The following is a 27,972-nucleotide window of genomic DNA, read 5'->3' as shown; positions in this document are numbered from 1 at the left end:
GAATCCCAGTACAAATCGAATTGGCACCCAAGAGTTATGACACATTGAAACTATGAGGGGGAATCTATAGGAGACAGCATTTAAAGGGGGAATTCTTAGAGGAGAGCGAGCAGATTTTTTACGAGCATCAGTGAACGCATCACAGCCGAGCAGAAATATCGCTCTAATCAAACCTACGCCCTTGCTTTCAATAACAATCCAAAGCCATTTATTGGTGAAAACAAGCACTTTTTTTTATGGAGATAACCCAGAACGCCTGTCATCGCGGCTGCCGCCCGAGGCGATCTACTGGACCAATTATGAAACCTTTTAACTCACATTTATAGACATAGGGTCCAGGTCGAAAAAAGCGCCGGAATTCCCCTTGAAGGCTTTTACCCTGATGTAACATTACTGACACCAAAGCCTGGCCAGAAAAACCCTGGTCTTCTCCTTCAAACCTTGTGAAGTGGAGGGTAAAGGAAATCTGATATGGTATAAAAATGCTAATGTTAAACACCTAAAGCTGACTTGTCTCTCTCAACACAGAACTTCCACTCTCATGTGTCCAGTTGTGGAGACTTGGCAAACAAACAAAAAAAAGAGTCAGAAAATTCTACAAAATAAAAGCAGACGAACAGAGAATCTGTGAGCCGAGCTCTTTTTCTGTGAAGAATGACTCAGACAGGATTGTCCAGTGTGATGATGCAGTGTTGTGCGGCGAAAACAACTTTTTTTTTTAATCTGCGACACGATGGAACTGGAAAGGTGCTGCTTTGGTCAATCACATACATGCAGGCCAGGGGCTTCCATTCCCGCTGGATTACTCTCCACACTGTATTTCTGCCATTTATGTCCAGAACAAAACCTGGCAATAAAAGATGAAACAGCTGCCACTGTGATAACATTTCAGTTTCAGTGTTCCCTTCAGTATTACAAGCCAGCCAGTGTGTTTTGGCATTTAATAAGCCTTTAAACTGATAAATTTGTTCTTACAACGTCACGCCTCGGATAGCATTACATAGTTTGTCTGACCAGTACATGAAACTTTATGCCTCTAACATATAGGGCAAATATCTGCACAAATATAACCTAATCCACTGTATGTCTGCCTTGTACTCTTGGTGACATGTTATACACCCTTGTCTCTGTCTCCTAAGCTCCTTTGTCTGGACTTTTATTGTTTTTTCCCCACCATTTTTTTTTTTAGCTAAAATGATGATAAATTGCCATCTAAAAGAAGTGTCTCTCTGGTCAACAAAAAAAAAGCCTCAAATGGTTTGCTGGATCTAAGTGAAGTTTGAGCCTCAGCTTCTCATCTGAGCAGCCGACAGATTCACCGTAGAGATGAAATAACAAAGTAAAAGTTTGTGTTCTACTTTATAGAAGCCGCTATCTGTGTGACCCTCGCAGGATTAAAGAATTATACACAGAAAATGACCTCAAACTACCTCATCTGCTCAACCAACATTTGTCCAATATTTGTAGCACATGGGAAACTTTGGGCATTGTAAAAATCAAGCACATTATCCTCATGAGGAGAACCTCGCTCACCATTATACAACAATTTAGCGAGATGGCGACATCAGTTGTTGTAGTCAATCCCCAAAAAGAATGTCTGCTTACGGGTTAGGGTTGGGATTATAGGCTGCAGTGATTTCTATGTTCTATCAGGAGCAAAAAAAAGGATGTAGTGCTGGTATGGAATCCATAGAAAGGGACTGGTCAACAGAAGACATCAGAGACATCAGAGACTGGTCTTCAGTCCCTGTTTTCTTTTACATTTTATTGTCTGTTCTTGAGATTATAACCCTAATATTAACCAAAACCTGATTGTGGTGTTTCCATACTTAAAGGACTCATATTATGCCCTATTTCTCCAAGTTAAGCTAGTTCCCTGGTGTCCTAATGAACGTGTCTGTGACATGCTTTTGGTCAAAACACCTTAAGGATGACGCACCACAGCAGTTCAATCAGCCTGTCTCTTTAAATGCAAATGAGACACAGGAAACTACGTCAGTGTCACTGAGGCTCTGGCAGCAAACAGCGGTTAGCGATCATTTGACGACTCTCGTCGGCACATTTCCGTCATATATAAAATGTATCCACTGGACACGTAAATCCTCTGAGGCTGGAAGTTTGTGGAGAACTCTGTGCTACACTGTGGAGCCAAGAATAGAACACTTCGCTCTTCCTGATACTATTGCCCTCGCCTGCACTCAACAATTCCAGGAATGTGACGTAACAATGAGTGAGGAAGTCAACAAAACAAATCGGAACACAAAAACATGAGTGAGTCATCTTTTTTCACACTTTGCCTAATCATAGGACCTCCAGAGCCCCAAATATAAGTATTAAAATGATTAAAAAGTTGATTTAGCATAATATGTCCCCTTTAAATACAGTATAACCAAAACATAACCATGTCATTGTCACATGATAATATTATTATTGTCCCGTAATCTAATGGCACAATTTAATTATACATTTGTGACATATTGCTTGAGTCATATAATCTTTTACAAGATTTGCTAAATATATATTCCAATTGTATTCTAATTAGGTTGCGGTAAGCTTCATTTCCTGCTGTCAGTATAGAAAGGATATTAAGTGGCTCATAATTTCATATCTAATAAAAATATTTGTGTTTGACATCTTTTTAAAAGCGCCACGACATGGTTTCAATCCGCCTCGACTGACAACGACACCGCGGGGATGAGCGGAGGAGATAAAACCAGCGCGAAAGCGGAGACTTTAAGACATTAAAAAGTAGAACGTGAAAGGTAGGAATAAAAAATGATGCATGCATGAGCAACAGAGAAAAAGAGAGATAAAAGAGAGAACAGACAAAGTAAGTCTCAAAATCTGTGATAAGGCACAGATGGAGAACTTGTCGGCGTTGGCACTTTCAAGATTTTATGATGTGTGGATGCTGTCTAAGTTGTAGCTCGGAGGAAAAGTTCATATACTCTTGGTGAAATTCTATTTCTCCTCTCACTTTCCCCTCCTCTCTCGCTGTGAAGTCCTGGTTATTGTTACTTCCCTGCTGTCTCGCTGCTGTAAAAACGAGTCAACTGAAAAATAGCCCTTCTTTAAGAAAAAAACAACAAAAAAAACAGCCTGTGAATCAGAATAAAATATGCTTTTTCACAAGTGAAGGTGGATAAACACTTGATTTCTGCTCCGTTCTCACTACGAAGCATAGTAGAGCTCACACCTGCTGCACTTCAAGTTATTGAAATAAGTCTTTAATATGAGCCTTTTCAGCTTGTTAGATGTTTCCCAGTTGACCCTGAATGACATTTTTAGTATTTCTAATATCAAAATATTAAATTCTTCAAGCTGACAGCACAAATTGAGTCTCTTTGTCAGTCCAAAATTGCACTGGTCTCAACTTTGCTATGTTTTCCCCCCCCGCTGATGTTTTCTTGTTCTGTGCACTGGCTTCTTCAATCACTTTTTTTTTTTTTTATATCAAAGCCCGGGGCTGAACTGAACTGAACTGTTGAATATGCACAGTGCGTCTTTGCCAGTCTCAGACGTCTGGCCAGACCTATAATACATGCAGGAGTAATCTGATTTTTTTTTTAGCACAGTTTCAGTCAGTCTAATATGTTTCCATGTATTTTAAAAGGTCTGGATTTTCGTCAGACGAGCACAATAATTCCTTTTTTTGCATGTTGCCATCACACAAGTTTTAATCTCCTCATGTAAACAAAAACTATCTGTGCAAGTGAACGTATTAAACTGCCACTGCTTCATTTAAAAGTCTAGTGCTCAACACTTATCGACGTGCAACAAACAGAGGACTCCTCCACTCTCCTCCGCTCAAGTTTGTCAGGGAACTGCAGTGACCTTCGCAAAACCAGAGACGATGTTAAAACCCTTTCACAAATCTCTCTCCACTCATTCACTCTCTCTGTTTGTTTCTTCTCCTTTGTTGTTTTCATGCGTTGGATTTTTACGCAGGGAGTTTCTGCTTCTAAAAGTGAAACCCTTTTTGTGTTGCTGCACAAACAGCGGCGCACAACAACAAAAACAACTCTAACAATCCTAACCTAGATGTTGGCCTCTATAAACAAGGTGTCTTAATCGCACGTGATTAAGACTTGACGTTACGCATCTTGCGACAGCGAACGCGCGAAATAATATCCGAAATGGTACGAAATAATCTCCAATGTCGTGAATACTTGAGTCAAAGTGTTACTTGTTGTTTATTTGAAACAATTTTAAACCTTGCCTTTGGTTTAATTTATTCTTTCCAGCTTATGAGTTCCTTTGTATGGTTGTGATCTATAGATTTACAGTAATTGCAAACTGTTTCGTAAGTTAAATAATGTGTTGCTGATCACAGCTTGAAGTGGCGATATGGTCTTGTGAAGGTCTTGAAAAAGTCTTAAAAAGGTGTTGAAATTAACTTTAGGATTCCTGCATATACCCTGATAAAGGAAGCCCCAACCCAAACAATTTTAATAATACGATTAGGCACTTATACAAACATGCTCCGCCCTCTTAAATCTTAAGAAATGGACCTTTAAAATGTGGTCTAAGAGTTTTTTTGACCTCTGTTAGTGCTGGGGATGCAGTCTTTCTTACAAGAGGGTCCATATTTTTTTAATAAAATGCATTCTATTCCTCAAATGAACACTTTTTGATTGGTAATACTAAAATGTAAACTTGCCATTGTAAGCAAGAGGGTGCTTTTCTGACATGGTGAAGGATAAGACTGTCTGTCTGTTAGCTGTCCGAGAAAAGCAAAGCTTCTCCACAAAATATCTAATTTCAAGAACCACTTAGTAGTTTTTCCCCCCAGGGCCTGTTGATGCAGATGAATAATAATGGGATGTGGTTAAAAGCTCAGGAAAATTCTAGTTAGTGGACCTTCAATTTGTGCTTTTTCTTCGGCCTAAACTGATTTTTCTCGCCCGTCTTTCTGGGAAAAAGCTTCCACACACGAATACGATACAGCGCCTGCTTTCATGTGGTGTCTCTTACACTCTCTGTCCTAAATCCAGTGTCTGTGAAAGCATAGAATCACAAACACTTTGATGCAGCTCTTGGTATAATATAATGTATGTGGGGTTCAGATGAGGCCTTTTCTGTCTAGTTTTAGAATCGTGCACATTTTCAATCTGTCACATTATATTTGTATTGACCTCCTTGCGAGAATACGAGCGGTTGTTTCTTATTTGTATGTATTTATCTGGAAAATAATGGAATTGTCAGCCCATACCGGCGGAGCAGCTGCGATGCTGCCCAGAATAGAGATCAGTATTTAAACAAATAAAAAAGTTATTTTCCACTTCAAAATTGGATTAGAGCAAGTGCGATGTGACCAGACCTCATCCTCTCATATAATCCTGTCTTTGTCTATTACAATAGCTGTGTTTCACTGATGCTGCCAGTTTTCTCAATATCATTTTTTTTTACCCGCTTATATATTTACATTTTCCTATTTTGTCTTATTTTTAATCCCATCTGCCTTCTTAAAGGAGAGCATCTCCACTCTATGTCCCTCAGTGATTATCTTGCCTCTTGTGTGAGTTGATCACACACATGTGGTCACATGTGCTAAGCAGCTGTGTCCACTCTGTGCGCGTGCACACGACTGTGTGCGTGTTTCTTTGTCCGGGGTATGGGCACCAGCTGTGGACAACAGCTGTGTGTGTGCGTGCATCCAGATACACATGTAGGCATGTGATACAGTTGCTGCCGCTGTGTGTTGTTAGTGTGTTTGGTCACAGACAGCTGCGGAGTAGTGGGTGATGAATTTAAGGACCGAGCAGACAGCCAGGCAGCTGGGCAGCCATGGGGGACGACAACAATGGGTTGAGGTTGGCTCTTCAAAAAGTGAGGAGGATTCCACTGTGCCTTAACTCCACCAGGGCTTTTGGTCTGCTGCTGGTGGGTGTCTATGTTTATTCAGGCATACGCACAGATGATTGAATATTACAGGCATTAGTCAGAAGACTCTGTGGTCCATTTATGCCGGATGTACACTTACTGGACACTTTATTAGGCACACAAGACCTCTACTAAAGTAACACCTTCATTTCTTTTGCTGCTGTCGTCCATTTCCTTCAACGCTTTGACAAAGATGGTCCTCCTCATTAGGGTTGGATACTGTTCATAATTGAACCGATACGGTACCGGTATCTGGAATTCGGTACCGGTTCCAAACGTTAGCTTATTGCGGTACTTTTAATATGTTTTTCAGTTGTAAAACAAAGTCTATACTTCTCGGTTTCAGTTTTTTAATAACAAGATTTAATAACAGTAAATAAATAAGCATAAATAAATGTTAGTTAGAAATAAGTATAGAACAAGACCTCTCTCTTCCACCAACCAACGCTTCTTCTTTTTTATCTGCCCTTTGTCTCTTGGCACAATCAGCTGTGGACTGTGAGCTAACCGGCCGAAAAGTTAGCCACAGACTGCAGGCTAACATCAAGCAAACACTTTTTGAGGAGTCAGAGGCTGACCCCATTCACAGAGGACACGTCATGTCACGACTCTCTCCGTGGCAACAAAAAAAGACACGCAAATGTTGGTAGCATCAGCTAATACACTGCTAGCCTTGGTAGCCGATGCAGCAGTCGTCACTTTCCATGAGTCAAAAATGCTACATTCTTCAGCTTTTAAATAAATCCTGTGTTTGACCAGGTGCTTCATCAGGTTTGAGGTGTTTCCCCAACCCGCCTTGCATTTCGCTTCGCAAATATTACATTGAGCGCCGTCTGCGTCTAACTTTCAACAGCTTTCGGCTCGCCATCGTGCTCTTGTAGTCTCCCAGATATTTGAAATACCGAAAGTTTGCACCGATTCATTGAAAGTGAACCAATACTCTGTAGTACCGACGCAAATCGGTACCAAGTGGTCAAAGAGTGGTTGTAACAAGTTGTTATGTGAGTTACTGTCGCCTGATGAACAAGGCAACTCTTGCTCACTGGGTGTTTTCTCTTTCGTGAACCATTCTCTAGAGATTGTTGTGAGAGGAAAAAACACAGTAGATCAGCAGTTTCTTCTGAAATACTCAGACCAGCTCATCCGTCACCAACAACCACACACTGTTTAAAGTCATTTCTTTCTGATTGTCTTCACTTTGAGGTTCATCAGGTCATCTTGACCATGTCTGCATTCCTAAATGCATTGAGTCACTGCCTTGTAATTGGCTAATTTGAGTGAACATGACATTGAACAGTAGTGTAGTGCTTAGCACTCTTGCATTTGCAGCAAGAAGACCCGGGTTGGCAACGCTCACGTGGAGGATAAAGCGGTAGAAAATGGATGGATGGATGCCATTGAAAAGGTGTACCCATCAAGGTGCCTGGTGATTGTAGTTCGACATGTGAAATGAAATGAACTGAAATTTGTTGGAGTGAGCACTTGTCAAGGTTAGAGAGATACAGTTGATATGTAAGACATATAAGAAAGCAAAGATGTGGTAGAGGATGCAGATTTGTGAGTGGAGATGTGTCTACATACACTCTGCATTTACTCTGTTTGGTGAGTGACAGAGAGGCGGAGCAGCAGTTTGTTAGCCCAGACAAAGGCTGTTCACTCAGAGACAAAAAAAAAAAATTGTTTTCACACATGCAGTGCTAACCTGAACCCTGGAATTACCAGCACAAACTGGTATGTGACAACACAAATGACCAAATCAGTGTAATGGCACAATAAGTGGACTGAAATCAACTAGAATGGAAATGCCACAATGACCGTCCAATAGTCCTTTTAACTGCAGAAGACTGAGGTAACAAAAAAACAAAAACGAGTGGAGATGCAGGCATCAGCATGATGGATGGAGAAAATAAGAGCAGGAGCGAAATAGAAAGACAAAGAAAGACCAATCAGATCAAGTGAGGATAAAAAAACCAAAAAAGGAGGGAGCTAGATATACAAGACTACAAAACACAGCCGAAAAACTGTAGCTGTCAGCAAATTGTTACAGTAACTGCTGCCTATAAAGTCTGAATAGGAAGGGAATGAGGCCCATATGGTTTCCCTCTGTCGTTCCATCTATATTGAAGACCTGTCTGAAATCTCATTAAGGCCTTATGACACGAGTCATACCACTGCTCCTAAAATCAGACAGATGGTTATCAGCTCTCTATGATGAGACGCCAGCTGTGTTTATGACACAGACTGACATACAGACTCCATTCCGGGGGTAAAACGAGCGAGCAAACGCTCAGTTTTCAATTAAACATGAACGCTCATCTTTTTTTTAAAACGTAGAAACGACAAGAAATGCTGCTTAGATTGGATTAAAGAAAATTGTGTAAAACATGAGACTTTATCAGTGTCATGGCTGTTGTGGATTGGTATTGATATACTTTTCCGTCCATCACAGGAAGGATTTTTGTTATCTTTAAATCAATAACATCATAATCAATCGGAATAGCAGCATAAAAGTGCACTGAAATTACTTATTTATTCAGAGTGAATAACGCACTTCGCTTGTTGTTGTCGCCTCTAAAACTGAGCTAAATAACAGTTCACAACGCCATTTACAATAATAAAAACTAAGTAAAGCCATTTCAGTCTTGGGTGGTTTTTACTTTTATGCTTTTATTCCTGAGACAGAGCAGCATCTGTATGTTTTTCCCATTTTTTTAAGTCCATAATGACTTAAAGACCACCTAAAGAACACCTGTGCAGAGCCAATCTGTCCATTCACAGGCAGCTTTCGACCAATCACAACACAGTGCTGTGATAGGAGATTTGGACCAATCACAGCACGGTTTAGAGTGGTTGCTCCTATTCCACTAAACTCTGTATCCAGGTCTTTTCCAACCCTGCAAAAAAACTCTGTCCATGTCCACGCTGAGTTTCAGGGACGGAGAAAATGTGCATAATTTGTCATTTATGAAATCTTCGCCTGTATGTGTTCATTTGATTTGAAGAGCAGTGTGCAATTATTTTAATCGCCTCAGAATGCAACTCGACAATCAACAATTATTTTACATCCATCCTGCCTACTGCAACTTCAGATGTGTTCATTAGGACGTCATTATCTCTTTGCTCTCTCTGTTTGAACTGTATGGCAAAAATGAGACGTGCTATAAAAACCTGAATTTGTGAACTGAAAAGTAGTTTTCAGTGTTTCTGACTGGAAACACAAACGGCTGCACCCCAAGTAATGCCTTGAGTTTAGACTATAAATGGAGAGATATCCAAAACTAAAGTTTGACTTTAATTATCACGTCTCCAGAACTTTTTTTTTGTAGCCACGTAACAAAACGTGCCACTGCGTTCAAAAACAAAATCTACAATTTAACCTTGAGGACTTATTTTTAAATCTATAAAACATAAGCCTCAGTGAGCTGTCAGTTGTTTCTCAGCTCGCCACAAACTACCAAATTAAAATTTAACCTTAGCAGATAAAAATGTCAAAAGAATCTGAGCCAATTCTGACAGAGCAACAAGAGCTGTGAGATTTTCTTTTCTTCCCCCAGTTGATCTGTGAACCAACGCAATGCTGTACAATAAATTGACAATACCACACTACACAATACAATTATGGAAGGAAGTAAAATGTCTCAAACACGTGCACTCCCAGAATTGATGTTCTCTTGAGCACAAAGGTCTGAAATATGAAAATGCAGAGTCTCTTAAAATAGCTTTCTATACCCTACGAGGAAGAATGAACATTTAAAGAGTAATGAGAAGAATCTCTCTCACTCTCTCTCTCTCTCATATGTGATATTCCTGGTCATTAGTCTAAGCTGTCACTTTACATACTAAGCCTAGCCATTAATTTGGTCTTTGTCAGGTCTATTTGAACGGTCATTAGTGTGAGAGAAGACGATGTGGAAGAAAGGCTGCGGCTAGAAACATGTTTTTATGAGCCACAAGGCTGTGTGTGTGTGTGTGTGTGTGTGTGTGGATATTTGTTTTTATGACTTAAATCTGAACATATAGTAATAATATGTGGGTTTTTTAAGGTTAGGATACAACTTTTGTTGTGACATTTGACATTTAAGTAAGCGTAGTTTCACATAGATAGTGGGTAGTTGTGTGTGTGTCACAGACAGATTTTTGTCTCTGTCACACTCTGTCAGGTGGAGTCACAAAAACTGCACGGGGGTAATGAAAGTTGTATAAGCATGAGTTCTGTTCCTCCTGTAAAAAAAAATGTTGTAGGTGATAACTGGTTTGGAATACGCCGACGCTTCAGCAAAAAAGGAAAAAAAGTTTGGGTGAAAAATCAGTGGCGTCAGGGAGTCTCAACTCCCAAAACTGACTTAAGATAAGATAAGGCATGGGACATGACAATTGTACAGGAGCACTAAAAGAAAACTAATCAAGAAACATACACACATATATATATTCAACCCCAACGTTGTGTACTCCATTCCTGACTAGTCTACGTACATGCTGATCTGTCTTGGGCATTGCATAGCTGTCTCTGTAGTGGTCTTAAAAACAAGAAAAGCACTGTATAAATGACAAACCACCCTGCCACCCAAGTTTCTCATGCTTTGGGCAGAGCTTCGGCAACAGAACAACAATTCTCATGATCCTACACTGGTTCCTGTTGAACATGATTGAAATGACTAGTCTAAGATATTATATATAAGTAAAGTAAAAGTCTATTTACCAAAACTAAATCTTCAAGAGGGCATACCTATATCAGCATTAAAATCTGGATCCTTATCTGGGGTGGCGCCTTAATGACTTACTCCTCAATGTTAGTGCTTTGTATTCACTTATCAAAAAAATATCGCGTGTGAAAAATTCACAAATATTTTGAGCCGATCACACGATGTTAAAAGAATCAGATGAGTTCAATCAGATTACCTCATTCTACCACCAAGTTTCATAACGGGTGGTTTCAGGCAGTTCTGCACAATCCTGCAGCAGAAATACTAATAATCTCTGCTTTGAGCACACATTTGCATCAAACTGGCAATAAAATAATTGCAAAATTGCAAATGCAATGTTCTTGGTCAAGGTAACAGAGTTGTGTGTTTCAGACATGCAACATGCTGCTGCTATCTCGTAACCTTGTGGTAACACGGTCACAGTAACAGTTTTTTGAATAGAGGTGATCATCATTTTTATCACTTTTAGAAATGCCCTTCTAAAATGTTTGATATTGTCTGTGGACCTTAGATTTTCTTTCTGTTTACATTTTGACGTGTGTGACGTGTCTTTCTCTTTTAGACCACTTCTCAGCTCTCTCTCTCTCTCTCTCTCTCTCTCTCTCTCTCTCTCTCTCTCTCTCTCTCTCTCTCTCTCTCTCTCTCTCTCTCTCTCTCTCTCTCTCTCTCCCTCTCTCTCTCCATGACTCGGACAATCAAACTGAGCCTGCAGTGCTCTATATATTTAATGTCCTTCAGCTCCACCAACAGTGCTCTCTGTTTCTTTATTTAGTATTTGCCTTTCGTGTTTTAGCGCCATGGTTTCATGTTTTAATGATTTCCTCTCGCGGATGCTTGACCCTTTTTTGTCTACAGTTATTACATCAGATTTAAACTCTTTATTCTGCATTGGAAAATGTTCTAATTTACCCATTTGTTTCTTTCCTTCTCTGAAAGTCTGTGTGCTGCCATCGCATCAATATTCAATTTCTGTGTCACTACCCATCTGCCTGCCACAAGTGCGCGTCGAGTATATTAGTGGACTCTGGGTAAACTTGAAAATGGTCTATATACCGTGTGTATATATACTCAGACAGTTAAGGGCAATGTGACAGAATCGAAAAGGGAGATAAGTACAGGGCTGTCTAAATGTCGAGGGTTCATAATTAAAGTCAACCCGAGTCCTGTCAATAGGTGATGACTGCTACTGGGAACGTGGTTTGCTCTATACACAGGTATAATTACACATTGTAGGGCTCCCTGACAGGTGTGTGTGCAGAGTGCGTTGCAGAGGTTGGGGCGATGATTGCTCTGCACTGTGAGATAGATCTGTGACAGATGTGCTCCATACAGGTGGAAGTCAAGACAAATCAAACCGTAGCGTAGAATCTGTGTGCGTGCCTGTAAATTGACACGGGTATCTTTAAATGTATACGTCTTTGTTTGTGTGTGTGACGTATTGCCATGCGCTGCTTTGTGCATGACTCCGCTTCCTCCCACTGTGTCCATAATGAAAAGTTAAATGGCTCAGGTTAGCGATGATTAAAGATGGACAGCCACCAAGAAGGAGGAGAAGGAGAAAAACAGCGGTTGGGAAATGACAGTTTGAGGTAAATGACAGCTCTGCTATGTTTAGGATAAATGGATAGTGTGGCTATATTCAGCCTTCGCCATCCATTATTCACAGACGAGAACATGACAGATCCTCAATAAGTTTGGTTCCTCTACCGCGGTGGCGCTTCCCACTTTGCTTTTTTCCACTCCCAGTTTCTGCGAATGGTATCCAGCACATGCTCGTGTCATGAATCACTTCTTAATTAATAGCAATTAATTAGGGAATAATAATGTAATTGTCTTATTGTGGATGCTGCAATGTGTCATTACTCTCCCTGTGTGGCATAGCAGCATGACAGCTGTGAGCCAAACGCTCCCATGAAGGTGATTTTCTGTTTTTTTCCACCCTCACATTTGCATGTGTGATGACGCAGCGTGTACTCAACGACGTCCTTGCGCACATTCGCTGATATTCATGCGTGAGTGTGTGTCCGACAACGTGTACTGATAACAGACCGGTGAATAGGTCATTTCATATTTAAAATAACTGTGTGTGTCCGTCATGCTGTGGACCTGTCAGTTGCGTAATATAATTAGGAGGAGCTCAGAAATGCCACGTTTTGTGTGTAATTGTCAGTTACATTTCACTAAGTGTTAAAGACCGTGCAAGGTGACGGCGACACTGAACCTCTTGTTTCTCCACCTACCATTCAATGTTAGATTTTTCGGATGTTTTAGGTAAAACTTTAGGAAAACTCCAGGTTTTTGGAGCTGTTTTTGTGGGCTCGTCTTTGTTTTTTTTTCAGTCACACTCCAACCTGTTTGTCGCCGTCTTGCTTTACTAGTGCATTGTACCTTGGTATAAAAGTGGACAGTCACTGGAGAAGTGGGGTGAAAAAACTAATAGCCAGCTCACTAGATAGTTTTAAAAGAAGACTTAAAACCAATCTTTTTACTAATCCACCCTATGTTGTTATTATTACTATAGTGAGAAACGAGTCGTGTGGAGCTGCATCAGCATTGTATGAACTTATAAGGTTGCACTGCAGTTTCCCCATTGTTATTTTCCTTATTCATATTATCTCAAAACCATGCAAACAACTGCAGAAGAGAGAATCTGTTTCCTGTTTGTGTACCTGAATGGTCACCTCATATACATAATATTTAGATTCCTTATTACAGAAGAGAACTTGGGGCTGAAACGCACATCTGTCCAACCTCGTGCTAAGCTATGCTAACGGAATTATTAAACTCCTCTGTCTCCACAGGATTCTCCTCCACCCAACAGTTACAATGTGATTCCGACCCATGAGAAGTTTAACGGCCAGCCTTACCAAGAGCCACAAAGTGAGGAAGCCAAGAGACGACAGAAATGCTTCCTGTCCGCGGCGCCGCGGGGTGACGACTTCCTACCATGTGATCCTAACATACCAGGTATCTATTCTTTGGTTCCACAATTAATCAACCTATATTTATGTAGAGGTCTGTTCCCCTTAAGCCCACCCCCTCTCTCTCAAAAAGCGTACGTCCAACAAAAAGTGTGTCCCTGAGCTGCTGTGAGGTTCCATGGGACAAAGGAAGGATTCAAAACTCAACATACATTTTAGACCTTTGTTACCGCAGCAGATGTGACCTTGCTGCTGCACAGCGTTAACAAACGAAACTCTTTGCCTAACAATGGAAGAAGAGCTGCTTACTACATCTACAGTTCCACTTTATGGGCTGTATAATGCAGAACTGAGCTGATTTTTAAGTATTTTGTTTTATACTGTAGGCAAACTATTTAATGTTATTTCTGAAAGATTCTTTTGCAATTCAGGAAAAAGAGAAAAGCCATTGCGGCTACAGTCAAAGACATGAGGAAATATCTATCCATCTATCTGACTGCCGAACATTTGGAAACGGCTCCATCCTTTCACCATCATGCAGTCCAATTAGCTCCATCTCTGTGGGATTCTAACCTAATATTTACCTCAATTACACTCCCATTGAAAAATGTTGTTTCAAAATTGATAGATTCATGACTTACTTGGATAATTTATGACTAGCCCCATTTCACCAAGGGACTCAACCCATGAGGAACCCCAAACCGTTTAACCAAAATCCAATTTGCATATAAATAGATTTAGACTGTTTGCAGTCGTGTTTCTCCCCCCCCCACACACACACACTCTCACACACACACTGAGACAGACACTTTGAAATTTGCATGGTAACACACACATACAGTCATTTTGCCCATTATTGAATTTGAATTTAATGAGTAGGCCTACGGTATATGGAACATTAGGGAACATTATAGTTCTCATCACATTTCTGATAATGGCATAAGGATATTTATCTATTTAATAGTTTAAAACCACACACACACACACACACACACACACAAACAAACTTCAAGATCCACAATTTAACAGAGAATGTATTTATTTTGTTATACTGCAACAGCCACAGCTCCATATTAATCCAAAAATACTGCAGATGAAATTAGTTTCTATAAATGCAGACATGCTGGCAGTTGAGAATTAAAATAAAATAAAATGAATAATGTTGTGTAATAGTTAATCCCCTGAAGCTAAACATTCTTTTTATTTGATAGCTTTTTATAGCTTTTGCTATACAAATTAAATGTTATTGTTTCTTCTTTAAAGGATAATGGCTTTGTAAAAGTCTTTTTTTTTCTAATTGCAGTATATGCTTTTCCCCAAAAAATTATACCTTTGTGGAACTGTCAGCATGGGTTTTAATGTGTATATTCAATGTTCATAACATAACATTTGTTTTATTTTATTTAACGTTTGTTTAACCAAGAAAACCAACGCTGTTACAAATGTTCACCATTAAAACACAAGCAAAAGACGTCTAAAACAGATTAAACGTACAAGCAGATGATGAAAAACAAGTGTATGTGGTGGAATAACATACAGTAACAGTAAATCATCATAATGAAGATATTACATGACACGGCAGCCCATTATATAACATCATGACAGTGAAACTTTTACTGCTACAAGTATAAAAATTACAGAATAGTTTGAAAAAGGTGTTTCCTAACTAACAATTAGAGAGATGGAAACTCGACATTAATCTTGCACAAAGAAGAAATGCAATAACTGGATTATAATTCTATTTTCTTTCGACCTCCAAGCAGCGCAGTGAGCAACACTGCTCTCTGTTTCCAAGTGATTATTATTATTAATACCTGTGGTGTACATTCTGTGCAAAGAAAAAAAAAACAGAACTTTTTGAAGAAGAAGAAAATAACTCTTTCTTTAGTTTCCATGTGCTTGATTTTTCCACCTATATTATATAACGGTGTTGTTCTCTGCAGGGCCCGGTCAGTACAATCCCAGTGTAAAGTCCTGCCCTCAGATGACTCTGATCACCTCCAGAGAGGATCGGTTCAAAGACGCCATGAACACCAATCCTGGACCTGGCACTTATCAGGTAAAGAAGCTGTTAAAGTGACGGTATATTCTGTTCATTCTTGGAAAACGACATTAAAAAAAATAATGATTACTTCTCAGGTTCAGTGTGTGAACTGTTGGGTTTCTCTTCTCTCTGTAATACTGCCAGGCTTCTGCCTTTACTGTGTAAAGTACCATAGTGTGTAGTGTAGTGATGCACGATATGAATATTTTCAACGCTATAATTTCTTTTTTTTATAAAATTAAAAAGGTCTCGTGGATCCAGGAGAGTAAAAAGGCTAAAATTAAGTAGTTTTATAACTCAAGACACTTAATCCCATGTTGGTCCTGACGGCTGTGCCGGCGGCGTATGAAAGAAAATGCGCTGCGCATAAATGAGCTGTATGAACGTGTGAGTGAATGGGTATGAATGGGTGAATGGTAAAACTGGTGGAGGATAAAGTGGTAGATAATGGATGGATGGATGGATAAATACAGACATTGCCATTTACCTAAGCAAAACAGGAACCAGTTCTTGTTATTTTTGTTGTAAAATGCTCATATAAATAGAAAAACCTATTTCAAAAACCTAAAGCTTATGGCCACACATAACATCAGATGTCCAAATGTCCGTGGTCAAACTTATGTCAAGGGCCCGATAAATATTGTGCATCCCTGTTGAATTGAATTGAGCCACATGGTTGAGTTTAATGGTACATTTATATAGTGCTTTTCTAGTCTTAATGAACACTCAAAGCTGCTTTGACATTCACACCCATGTAGTGGTTAGCACTCTTTCCTCTGCAGCAGGAAGACCTGACCTTTCTGCATGGAGTTTCCATGTTTTCCCTGCCTGTGCGTGGGTGTTCTCCGGGTTCTCCGGCTTCCTCCCGCAGTCCAAAATATGGGGATTAGGTAAACTGAACACTCTAAATTGACCAAATGTGAGAGTGGATGGTTGTTTGTCTCTATATGTGATGCACTGGCGATCTGTCCCAGTCCCCACCCGCAACCCTCGTGTGGAGCATAAAGCTGTAGAATGAATGGATGAATTGAATTAAATAGACACATGCTTTTGGATGTGTTTGCGCTTAGATTTAGATGACAGATTAGATCTTTATATGCACAAGTTATGAAAATGTGAGATAATGTGAGAATGCTTGCACAGGCCTTGCTCTGTGTGTGTGTGTGTGTGTGTGTCTGTACAGGTCTCTGTTTGTCTGGCATCGTCTTGTGTTGTAATCCTCGGAGAGTCATCTTTTCATATTTCTTTTTGTGACCTTGAGCTATGTGGAAGAAATTGATTGCTTTAAAAAAATAAAAGGGAAAAGAATAGAAAAGAAAACTCTCTCAGTAAGACCTCAGTAACTTTCAGCCTAACACCGTTTCTGCACCAGTGCAACACAAGACTGAATAATGTGGTTTCCTGTTTAAGGCAACTTTTCACTCGGTGGGTGAATTCATTCTTAATTACCCTGACTGTTTAAAATGAACAGGGGGAAATGTGAGCGTAGTGTTATTAAGTGTAATGTTGTTTAATGCAGCCACCTTACACTGCTGACAGAGATGGATGCACTATATTCATGAAGCGTAATACAAATGTAATGTAACTTAACCCAGGAAGTAATCTTTCTCTGCTCCATTTTTTTGTGTCTGTGTGTGTGTGTGTGTGCATTTTAATTTTAATAGGAATTAGAGCTTTGGATTAACAGCTGCTGATGAATCGTGATTGAAAGAGCTAATGTCGCTCCCAGTCACAGCTGACTTTGACTGGTAAACATCAAAGACGCCAAAACTGCAGAGTTTGATATGAACCTCTCGCCACAATTAATCGTCATGTTCATGTCCATGGGTGTCGTGTTATCACAGAGCTCCTTCTTCAGCTGTCTGCTGTGTAGTTCAATCTCCTCTTCTTCTCCTCTGTAGTTCACCGCCCCGTGTCTGTCTTCTGGCTCCATTTCACCCCCCTGGTTCCAAAAAGTACCGATATTCACGTTCTGATTATTGGACTGATTATAAATATAGTTTAGACTGGGTCAGATGCAGTTGACAGACAAGCGATAAGAATGTTAAATGTACAGTACTTGGAGTAATAGTACCCAATTAAACCAGAGCACATAGCTTTTTTTTAAAGAGATACCTGAGTAAATTTACCTTTTACAGCACTCTTACACTAACAAATAAATACAGATAGACACCAACCTCCACCCAGGAAAAAGCACTGATTTTCCATAGCTGCTCCATTTTTCCCCCTGGAACTTCCTTTCCAAACACATAAGATGTTATATCACCACTCATAACCCACACCTTCACAACTGCGTTTAATAAATGACTAATTGTGTGTTCCAAAAATGAAAAAAGTTCAATAGGCCACACAATTCTTTTCCAATAGAACCTCTTTTCACCATTCATCACAGCTTCAAAATGCAGTGTATTATTGTGTGTGCCACTGGAGTAAGAACAGAAAAGGAAAAAAGAAATCTTGAGAATGAGAATATATATTTCTTTGCCACTCAAAAAATGTGTCATAATCTGCTGAAAGTGACAAAAACACTCGCAGTAAGGGCTTCTGTTTCTGATGTCCAAACTTGTTTCTTCAGCACAATTTGTCCCCCCCCCCAAAGAAAATAGGACACCTGTGCCAAAATGTTCTAAAAACAGAGCTCACATTCACAACAGAACCAAAACAATGCCATTTTTAGTTATATTAGACATTCAACCAGCAGCATACTGTACATACCCGGCAATATCGTTCCAAGACGCGAGTCACATGACTCTGTCTGTTTACACCACCATCGTGCCAAGAAAAGCTTCTGTAAAAGTGAATGGTGCCAGTGCCGGTTTCAAGCTGTTAAAATCCACAGTGATTGAGCGATATATAGCAGAACCTAATAGACTGACTACTGTATATGAACTATATACTCCCATATGTGATTTTAACATTTAGGCCAACATTTCTTTTTAACTCATATGTAAGTAAAAGTAAAATTACAAAAAAATATATTTTTTAAAAGTACAAAGTACACACAAAAATTCATTACTTTCCACCTGTGTATCCAGCATCCTCTGTTTTATGAGGACACCAGACACTGGGACAAGTTGAAGATGTCAGGTTACTGCAGGTGTCCAATAATGTCTGCTTTGACATTATAATGGTCACATGTAGCTTTTCCTGTAATCATGGCAGTGTAAATAAACTGTCACCTAACATCCATAGTTTATACAGTATATAACTACAGAGCCACAGCTCACTGGAAGTTCACCTCCCCTCATGAGTTCCTGCAGGGGAAACACAGAATTCTCTGCACAGTCTACAGTAAGGCCTGTGATTCAGACGTCTCTCTCTCTCCGCTTTCATTCGGCAGTTTTACTTCTTTTTCTATGCATATTGTACCGTAAACTAGTAAGGCGGTGGTTTTGATGGATTCCCATTTTAGCACAGAGCCGTGTTCTTACAGGATTTGATTGCTCGAATATGAGGTCAGCTTGTAGCTGGTAGATGAATAAGCACAGTGAGCGATTATGAAGCATGAACAAAGCAAATCACATCACTGCACTGCTCTGCCTGAACTAATGCTCTCCTCCATTCCACTTCATCAGGTTTTAGTAGTAAGACACAGCTCACCTGAAATTCACCTTGCTCATATATAGTCCTCCTCCAGCTCTCGCCTCTGCCGAGCTTAGAGTCTGTGATGCCTTCATCTCGCTCGTCCCCCTCCCAACTGAATTCCGAGTTCCGCTTTTTAATTATTTCATTACGAAACAATTTGTGATAGACAGAATTGTACGATGTGTGTGGGTATATTTTTTTTACTAACACTATCTGGTGCTGAAGTGTCTCATACAAAGTTCTCCTCTTCCTCCACAGCGTATCTGAAGTGTTAAAAAAAAAAATTTATTCAACGCAAGGCATTAAAATTTAAGTGAAATCCTCCACTTTGGTTTGCCAAGTGTTTGTCTGCAGCCACTTTAGTCAAACCAGAGAGGGGAGTTAATGGTGGGAGGTAATTGGCTTGGAGTAAAAATGGGTTTAGTTTAGCTAAACTTTGTAACAGTGCATTAGATCTGCAGTAGAAGCCTCCATCTGAGTTTCCTACTTCAGCCCAAAGACATGAAGGTAAGGTGGCGACTGCTTGTAGGTGTGAATAGCTGTTTTTTTTCCAACGCTTTTGTTTAAACCACTATAATAAAGGCTTTCTGACTGAAAATGTCTCCAGTTGAAAAGGTCCATTTAGAGCCACTTAAGACCTTGCTAGTTGTCAGTGGCTGCGCGGTGACTCATAACATGTCAATTATGATTAATGGCTTAAATTCGCACCAAAGAGCTTCTTTAACAAAAACCTACATATGCTTTAAAAAAACCAAATCCTGTTTTGATGTTAATTGTTTTAATTGTTGAATGTTCTTTGCAAAATAAACAAAATGGATGCCATCACAGCTTGAAGGGCAGTGGGACAATCTCTTCATCTGCCCACGGTCTGTTGTTGTCTCCTATGCTTTTATCCTGTTAAACCAGCCTCTTCCACTGTGTTGATCGGTGATCTACGTCATTGGTGTTGTGTTGATTCCATTGCATGCGCGTTCATGCAATATAGTGTCAACATGGAGGCTTTTATTCTGAAAAAACTGAAATTTAATGGACATCCTGTCCCGCTTGTGCTGAATTGAAGCATTGTGTTCCATCGTCCAGCAAAAATAGAACACCCTCGTACTTTCTGCAGGAACAACAGTGAAGCCGGTACGCGGTGCCAACAGACTCAGTGGAAGCTAACGCACTAATGTGGATGCGTATCACTTGTACAGAGTTGGGCTGCAGTCTAAACAAGGCCTTACATACCACAACAAAGAAACACGATTTAGATTGATGCCTTGATTGGTTAGGAAGACGTTGCATGTCTCAATTTAGCATAAGGAAATGCTGCTGTGGTTGATTTTTTCCCCGTCGCAGTAATTAGCGGTGTGACTTTGAATCTATATACGACATCACAGGAACAGAGAGCGTTATATAGAGAGGATGATGATGATGATGATTATGATGATGCAAGAGACGCAGGAAGGCCTGAAAGAGGAAGTGGACAGAGGTGAGCCAGTGACAAAAAGGTGGTTGAGAAGCGTGGAGGAAAAGAGGCATCGCGACAGACAGCGGCAAATTGAGCAGCTGAAGAGGGTGGTTAAATTCAACAGCTGAAAATGTGTTCTGAGGACCTGCAATCTGGAGCAGACAGTAGCCATTTCAGCATCAGCGTGCCCGTGCACATGTACATCCATGTGTAATGTCACAAGGCTGTCTACTCGAGTGGCATTAGGCCATGTTGAGGGCTCATTTAGTTTTCCCATTAAATGCACCGTATGAGGTACGCACTCCTGGAAAATAGGCTTGATTACCTTTTCTCGCACACAACACTGGCCTTATTGGTTGAGCTTCATTTAACAGGAAGTGTGCAGCAAGGGAATATAAAAAAGACGCGGGGAGCAGGCGTCAAGCAGAAACAAATATTAATTAAACACCGTGATCGTTGTCGTTCGAAAAAAGAAAGAGAGAGAAGCTCAAGTAGGTTTGATATTCATCATGAGTTAGAGCAGAAGTTTTCTTTAACCCAGCTCACTTTCTTCAAACTTACTGTGCTATTTTGTCTCTATACATGTACTTAAAGTGAGTTTGAATCCTTCTACTTTTAATGCATGGTCTGCCTTTTTTTCTTCTTCTTAGGGGACAGTACTGTAATTTCTTTTTCTCCACTCTGCACAAACTTTTGATGTGTTTGTCTTATTTCCATGTCAGCGAGGGCTGGTTTTGAAACATTTTATGCAAATTAGTGTTTGTTTCCCCCCCCCCTTGCCCAGTGCTTATGAACCTTGTCAAATGGGTAGGGAAACAAATAAATAAATAAAAATAAAATAATTGCTGGTATTGTATGGTTCACATCAGTTTAAACTAACACCGAGCAAACTGCTCTGCCTCAGTTTCAGGTTCATATCATCGCCGCACTGATTTGTAATAGGGAGAATGTTCCTTCTTCCCTCTGGTGATTAGGTCGGAACAGTGAGTGATAACAGTCTGGGGTTTAAACTGCCAGAGTCAAGGCTCAGCAAGTCCAAGAACAATGCAGCAAAGACACAAGTAAAATATCAATGTCCTTGCAGCTTACAGTGACGAACTACCACCGGTGTCCAGAGAGGGTGCTGTCGCCCCGTTTAAACGCACAGTTTAATCGAGCTATGGCCATAGTCTGACCAAGACAGTGAATCATACAACGTGCTGAACATATACACATATACATGTGGAGGAGAAAATCAATTTAATGGGTGTGCACATGTGACTGCTGTATCCCTCTATAAGCTTGTGCGTATTGATTCTGTTTCCTGTTGACCTTTCCACCCGTAGAAGTCTCCTTCTACGACCGGGTCAAATACTGGGGAGGAAATTCTGGTGCATGCGCAAGAACGCTAAAGTCCAACTCCAGTCCGACTATGTCCGAGGTATGTTAGTCCGAGTAAGTGTAGCTCAATAATGCGATTCATAGTCCGATTACTTACTTAATGTGTTTACATGATATTAAGAAATCCCAATTATTGTCTTAGTCTGACTACATCCAAACTTTTACTTTACTTTATTCCAACATTGGCTTACTGTGTTTCCTATGTAAATAATAAGGATCAGAAAAACTCAAATACCTAATTAAAATAAAATGAGTATAATACTGAACATTAAAACAAGAAGTCAGCATAAAAGCACCTAAATGTAAAGTGGCATAGTCATTTATTGTTTGTGTTTATAGCCAATTATCTCCCACCATTAACTAAAGAGTGTCCTTTAGGGAATTGTATTTGTTAAGGTAGAGTGAAATGATTTGGTCTTCTTTACTAAATACCTTTACCGGTGTTTTGTTAAACCACACCATAGCAAGAGGTGTTGGATAAGACAGTACTGTATTTATAGCACTGTATAGCACATCCCTTATCCTTCCTGTGGATATGTATATGAGTCGAAGCAGGTGTCGCTTTTCCTTATGTGTCATGCGCCTTGTGTTTGTTGTGGGAAACACACTTCATACATAACCCAGTAACATCATCACCAACTCGCCGCATAGAACCTTTTTTTTTCCTCCCCTTCTTCCCTCCTTGACCTAGTGAAACACCTGGTAATCTCCCTCCATCATTGCCATGCTGATGGCGTTGTCACTTCCAAGCGCTCTTCCTCATCTCCCTGACCTCCTGGGCAACCCCGAGGGTGACCTGGAGTTGAACTTGCAACCCTCTTTCCCACTAGGATCAATACTGAGATCTGAGCAGCCCCACCAATGTGCCTAAATCCTCCTGTGGCACTTCTGGCATACTGATGTGTGTATGTTTGCTGAGAGGTTAGAGGAGCCAGCGAGAAGAGGAGGAAAAAGAGACAAAAGCTTTGATAACAAAGAGGAGGAAGATTCCTCAGGCAGTACCGTGGTGTGAGGGATGGCAGATGAAGCGTGTGTGTGCATGTATGTCTTCATGTGGCTACATTTAAGTTGTTTTCCTGTTTTGTTTTGTTGTTGGACATTTTTTTGGTGAGGTGATGTTAAGGTCAGGCTTTGAAGTGCGTGTAAAATTATCTGTTATTCGAAGACACAATAACCCTCTTTTCTCTCTTGAAGAGTAGCAAACAAAGTAAAGCCCCGCTGTTCGCGAGGCGATTGTTATTGTTCAATATTTTACATTTATGTGTTAATTCTGGGCAGTTTGGGGGTTTGATTTATGTCCAAAATTAAAGGTATAAAAGCAATTTACTGGAATATACAAACAGTTCAGTGATTATTTCCGCTGACACTACAAACTCCCTGCAGGACCCAGAGCTGCAGAAAAGTTCTTAATATCACTGTTGATATCTTAGTCCAAAACAATATACGGTCCTTTATGCAACACTTGGAAACACATTAAGTTTTACATATGAAGTGATATACACAGTGGATGTATTAGCTCTGTGACAAACCACACAGCATATAATAAACATATACAACGTCATATACAAGTGAACACGAGAAACTACTGAGAAAGATTAGTCATGTTTATATTTGGTTAAATATTATATGTATACTGTTTGATTAAAACAACTTTCATACCTGCCTACACTATAAATAAATGAACACGAGTATATACATTTGTGGCCATCACGTCCCAGAGGACACTGTAAAAGTGTTAGCTTTTATGGTACGATACACACTACATGGTTCATGATAGCGATAAAATCGCGATACAATGATGTATGTGATAATCAATATATTATTAATAATAATAATAATAATAATAATAATAATACATCAATATAATACAAGAAAATCATATAGCGATACATCACGATATCTGTCTCACTGAAGAAAACAAGAATGTCAACCTGAAAAGTTAAAAGTGCAGGATTTCTCTTTTTATTCACAACGTTACTCATTCATTCATTCATAGTGTAAATCTTGTTGAACAACAGTCTGTGTTGATGTTTTTGCCATTTTTTGCAATGATTTTACTTTTACTCCACTTTTCAAAGGTACGATGTGTTACTTTCGGTGATTTGTGTTGATGTTCTGCCTGTTTGTTCTTTGTGAATAAGAAAGAATGTCACAGTATTTTGAATGCTGTGTCCTTCTTGTGAAGCTGGGCTGTGAGGGAGTGTTTGTGATTTATCCTGTCAAACTTCTTTCTTTCTGTGAGTGCTTCTTTTGCCGTTTTCAGTCAAACTCCAACCCGTTTGCAGCCGTCTCGCTTTACTCGCACAATGTTGCCGTTGCCTCCGCCCCTCTTGGCTTTAAACACATCACAACATGTACATTTTAAACCTTTTCCTACTTTGTGTATGTATGCGTGTACATATACAGCATATATTTCTTTAGTCTTACATATATAACAACAGTGTGGCTTGTTGTTGTTTTCAATCCCTCATCATTTTGTCATTTGTCTACCTGCAGCTGAGTCCAAGTATCATGAACACAGTCCTCAAGGGCACCTTCAACGTGACACTGGACAATCCTCTGGGCCACTATTATGTGGCCCCCGGCCCTTCGAGGGCCCACAGGACCATTAACGCTGTCACACCCAACACCTTCATCAGCAGCAGCACGTCTTAGAGCCGTCTGGGGGTCAAACCGGTAGCAGTGAAAGGTCAGTAAGGGCTAAAAGGATCAATCTTAAGGTCATCACGTCTCACATTCATATTCTGGTAAAAGAAATGAGTTTTCATGAATATTTATGGTTTCCGTTGGAATATATATTAGATGATGAACTTGACTAAGACTTTTAATTCAATAAAAAAATGAAATGTTGAAAGATACAGCTACAGCAGACGTCAGCTTCTCAGTGTCGTAATTCCTAAATGGTTGAAAAACTGCGCTATATCGAAAGTGGTAAAGATATCTTTGGGGGGAAAGGGGGACAGAAGCATTCACTCATTGAACATTTTTGACAATTCTACAGCCTTGAAATCTAAATAAATCCAGGCGGCCTGATTATCGTGATGGTCATAAGAGGGTTAATGTCTAATATCTCAATATTTAACAGAGGAGTCTGGTGTGTTTAACGATCGTGAGCTGAATCATAAGCCGTTCAGACGTATTTCAGTTCAGTTTTTAACCATAAAATGTCCTGTCGCTACGTGCTTTTGCCCTTTTTTCCAGAATAGCATCCAATATTTGTCAGTTATTTACAATGAACTTCATGTTAAAATGCCTGCTTTAACAATTTCAAATGAAGAAAAACACAAAAATGTCTATTTATTAGTCATAAGTGCCGCAGTTCAAAATAAACCTTGAACATTTTCTGAACTGGCTGTTTATAGATGCACTGCGATCATGATAATCATCGCTAAAGCAGCATTATATAGCTTGTTCAAGTGTCGTTCTATTGGCATTAATTCTACTCCCTGCAAGCGTCTGAAAAAGCTTACTTAAACAGTCTATCCAATCTGTTTTCTTGTGTGTGTGTGTGTGTGAGCCCAAAAATTGCTATCAAATAACAACACACACACACAATCCCTCGAGCTGTTGTTTTGTTAACAGTCCCCAGCTTTTCAAGTGTTAGAAATTGCCCTTGCAGTTAATTTCACAGTGAATTTAGTAATTAGAGCAGCTAATAACTTGTGACTATGTGACTTGAACCTCAAAACTATTGCAGCAAAATGCTGACTGATTAACTTATTTGCTCTGTTTTATTGTTCCAGGCGGTGTTTTTGGAGGAAGATAACTGCTCTTTAATCAATATTGCAAAGTGAAATGCCTACATGGGCGGCGCAGCAACAACGGCGGGCTCTTTTATTTTTTCACTAATAACAATCTCGGCACGGCACTTTGTTAATCAATAACAATTAAAAAAACACTATTGATATGAATATTGCCTTGAGTCTCTTGAAAGCATGTTAGTCTTTGAGAGGACGGCATTTTAAAACAGCGATTCGAATCATCAGTTAGACACAAATGAGACTAAGATTAAAAACGGGTGGATTGGATTTTTATTTGACTGCTGGAATTGGTTCGTTACGGTAAAAGCTGGACATGTTAGATGATCAAAATTGCTTGATTTGGGCTTCGTTTTTAAGTCACACAGATTGCATCTTAACCACGATCGACTAAAATCGTATTTCATTTAATGACCAGTGATCAAATCAGAGATATATCATTAAAGGTCCAGTGTGTAAAATGTGGTAAATATTGAAGATAAAACTTGTTGCGCTTGTCTTTTTGTAACAGGTAAATTCAGCTACAGAGAACACGTTATAAGGTGATTCAGAGTCCAAACTGTAAGCTTTCAAAAAGCACATATAAATAAACAAGTGAAAGCTCGGGAAGAGAAATGATTAGTTGTCTTCCAGAAGGAGAGGTTGTTGGCCGCTGCCGACGCGGCGCCGTTCAAAGTGTCAGCGAAACCACTTTTACTGTCCGTTACCGCTGAAGTCGTCAATTTATGCTTCTTTTTCTCTGCTGATCACGAACCATAAATCTTCTGTTCTGCGGCCCCGAGCTTTAAAAGCATAGAGGGAGCGAGAGAAAGCGGCAGGACGTGTCTCGCTGTGTTTAAAACGTCTGTGTAAAAGCAGTCAGACTTAACAGGTGAGGGGTGCTATGACTCTGATTGTTCCTGTGGGCCTTTTAGCCTAATGAGGTGTTAACCCCCTGTCGTTATTCAGCTGGGAGCAGAAGGAGACGGCTATCAGGGAGGGTTTTGTTTAGAAAAACAAGTATGATATGGAGCCAAATAATGGAGACAGGAAACAAAGAAATGAAGGGAGAGGAGAGGATCGTGCAGGGCGGAGAGAAAACTAGAGGTTGTATATGCGCAGAGGAAAGATCAAGGGTGTTGAAAGAAAACAAGAGGAAGCAGAGGAGAAAAGAAATGCACGCGGGAAAGTGGGAAAGCGTCTGGTGTTATTTATGTCTCCCTCGGTACTCGTCTTTACCTTTTTTTTTTTTTTTCCTCCCTGCGAGCTGTTTTACATCTGCGATCTAATTAAATCAAATAAATCACGGTGCACGCACACACACACACACACACACATGCACACACGCAGCCCAACACAACAACCCCTCCTGATTCTGAGATTTGCGAACATCTCCTCCCACCACCTCCTCCACCCCGAGATTGAATAAATCTCGATTATGGTGCATTACACGGCACATCATTCATGTTGTTTATGGGTCTAAAATATGCAAACAGACCAGGGGCACTAAACTGATCAATGCCCAAATGGGCCCTTTCCCTCTTCTCATCTCTCACACTGCACCAAGCACCATCACTTACAGACGTCTTCTGCGGGATGAAGACATATTGGGCTGTGTCCTTACACTGTCCCCTCATGATGGCTATTTATATTGTCTTTGTGCCCGAGCATCCGAAAGGAATTTTTATTGCCTCATCTCCTAAAGAGCTCTGTCTCTGCAGTTGAGCCATTATTAAATCTAATTAGCTCTGCCAAACCTTGAAGCTGTCCCTGAGAGATCTCTTGATAATTGTAAAACAGAGGTGCGCTGATCAGTGTTTTTATTGGGAACAGTGGGACTCTTTAACGCAGGGAAAACATTCGCAGCTGCTAAAGTAGCAGTCGGGTTCCAGTAGACGGTTGTTTTTTGTTGTTGTTTTTTCTGCAAAAAAAAAAAATGTCGTCTTGGAAACTTTCTGACAAACCAAGCGTGAAATTGATATTCATTTTCCACGATTGTGTTTCTGTGAAGGCACAAACTTTCACCTGAGTTTATTGCTATCACTGTGATTGTCATGGGTTTATCAGATTATTTACTATAGATTGGAATATAATATATATATATATATATAATTACTTCGAGGAAGCAGGTTTGTGTGTAATAATTGTCATGGTTTTTTTTCACATGACACATCAGAGGTCAAACAGAGGTATTTTTTTCTAATCAATCTCCTGCCGACCTTACAGCTAATTAAATCAATACATGCAAATGCAAAGTGCTATACTTGAC

At 39.9% G+C, this 27,972-nt stretch overlaps 1 protein-coding gene across 1 annotated transcript in view; it reads left to right on the top strand.

Moving 5' to 3' along the window:
* stpg2 (sperm-tail PG-rich repeat containing 2) overlaps nucleotides 1-24,621 on the top strand; it is a gene marked incomplete at both ends in the record, with an annotated part of 52,954 nt that extends 28,333 nt beyond the window's left edge. Inside the window, 3 exons of the mRNA XM_083905139.1 lie at nucleotides 13,388-13,553; nucleotides 15,451-15,566; nucleotides 24,463-24,621. Of these exons, the coding sequence (XP_083761265.1) occupies nucleotides 13,388-13,553; nucleotides 15,451-15,566; nucleotides 24,463-24,621 (441 nt within the window). The remainder of the gene's footprint in view (nucleotides 1-13,387; nucleotides 13,554-15,450; nucleotides 15,567-24,462) is intronic.
* Between the last annotated feature and the right edge of the window lie 3,351 nt (nucleotides 24,622-27,972).

This window comes from Microchirus variegatus (assembly GCF_963457635.1).
Source record: "Microchirus variegatus genome assembly, chromosome: 18".
NCBI classification, from domain to species: domain Eukaryota; kingdom Metazoa; phylum Chordata; class Actinopteri; order Pleuronectiformes; family Soleidae; genus Microchirus; species Microchirus variegatus.
The sequence above is the reverse complement of the archived record's forward strand: the minus strand, read 5'-3'. Positions and strand labels throughout refer to the sequence as shown.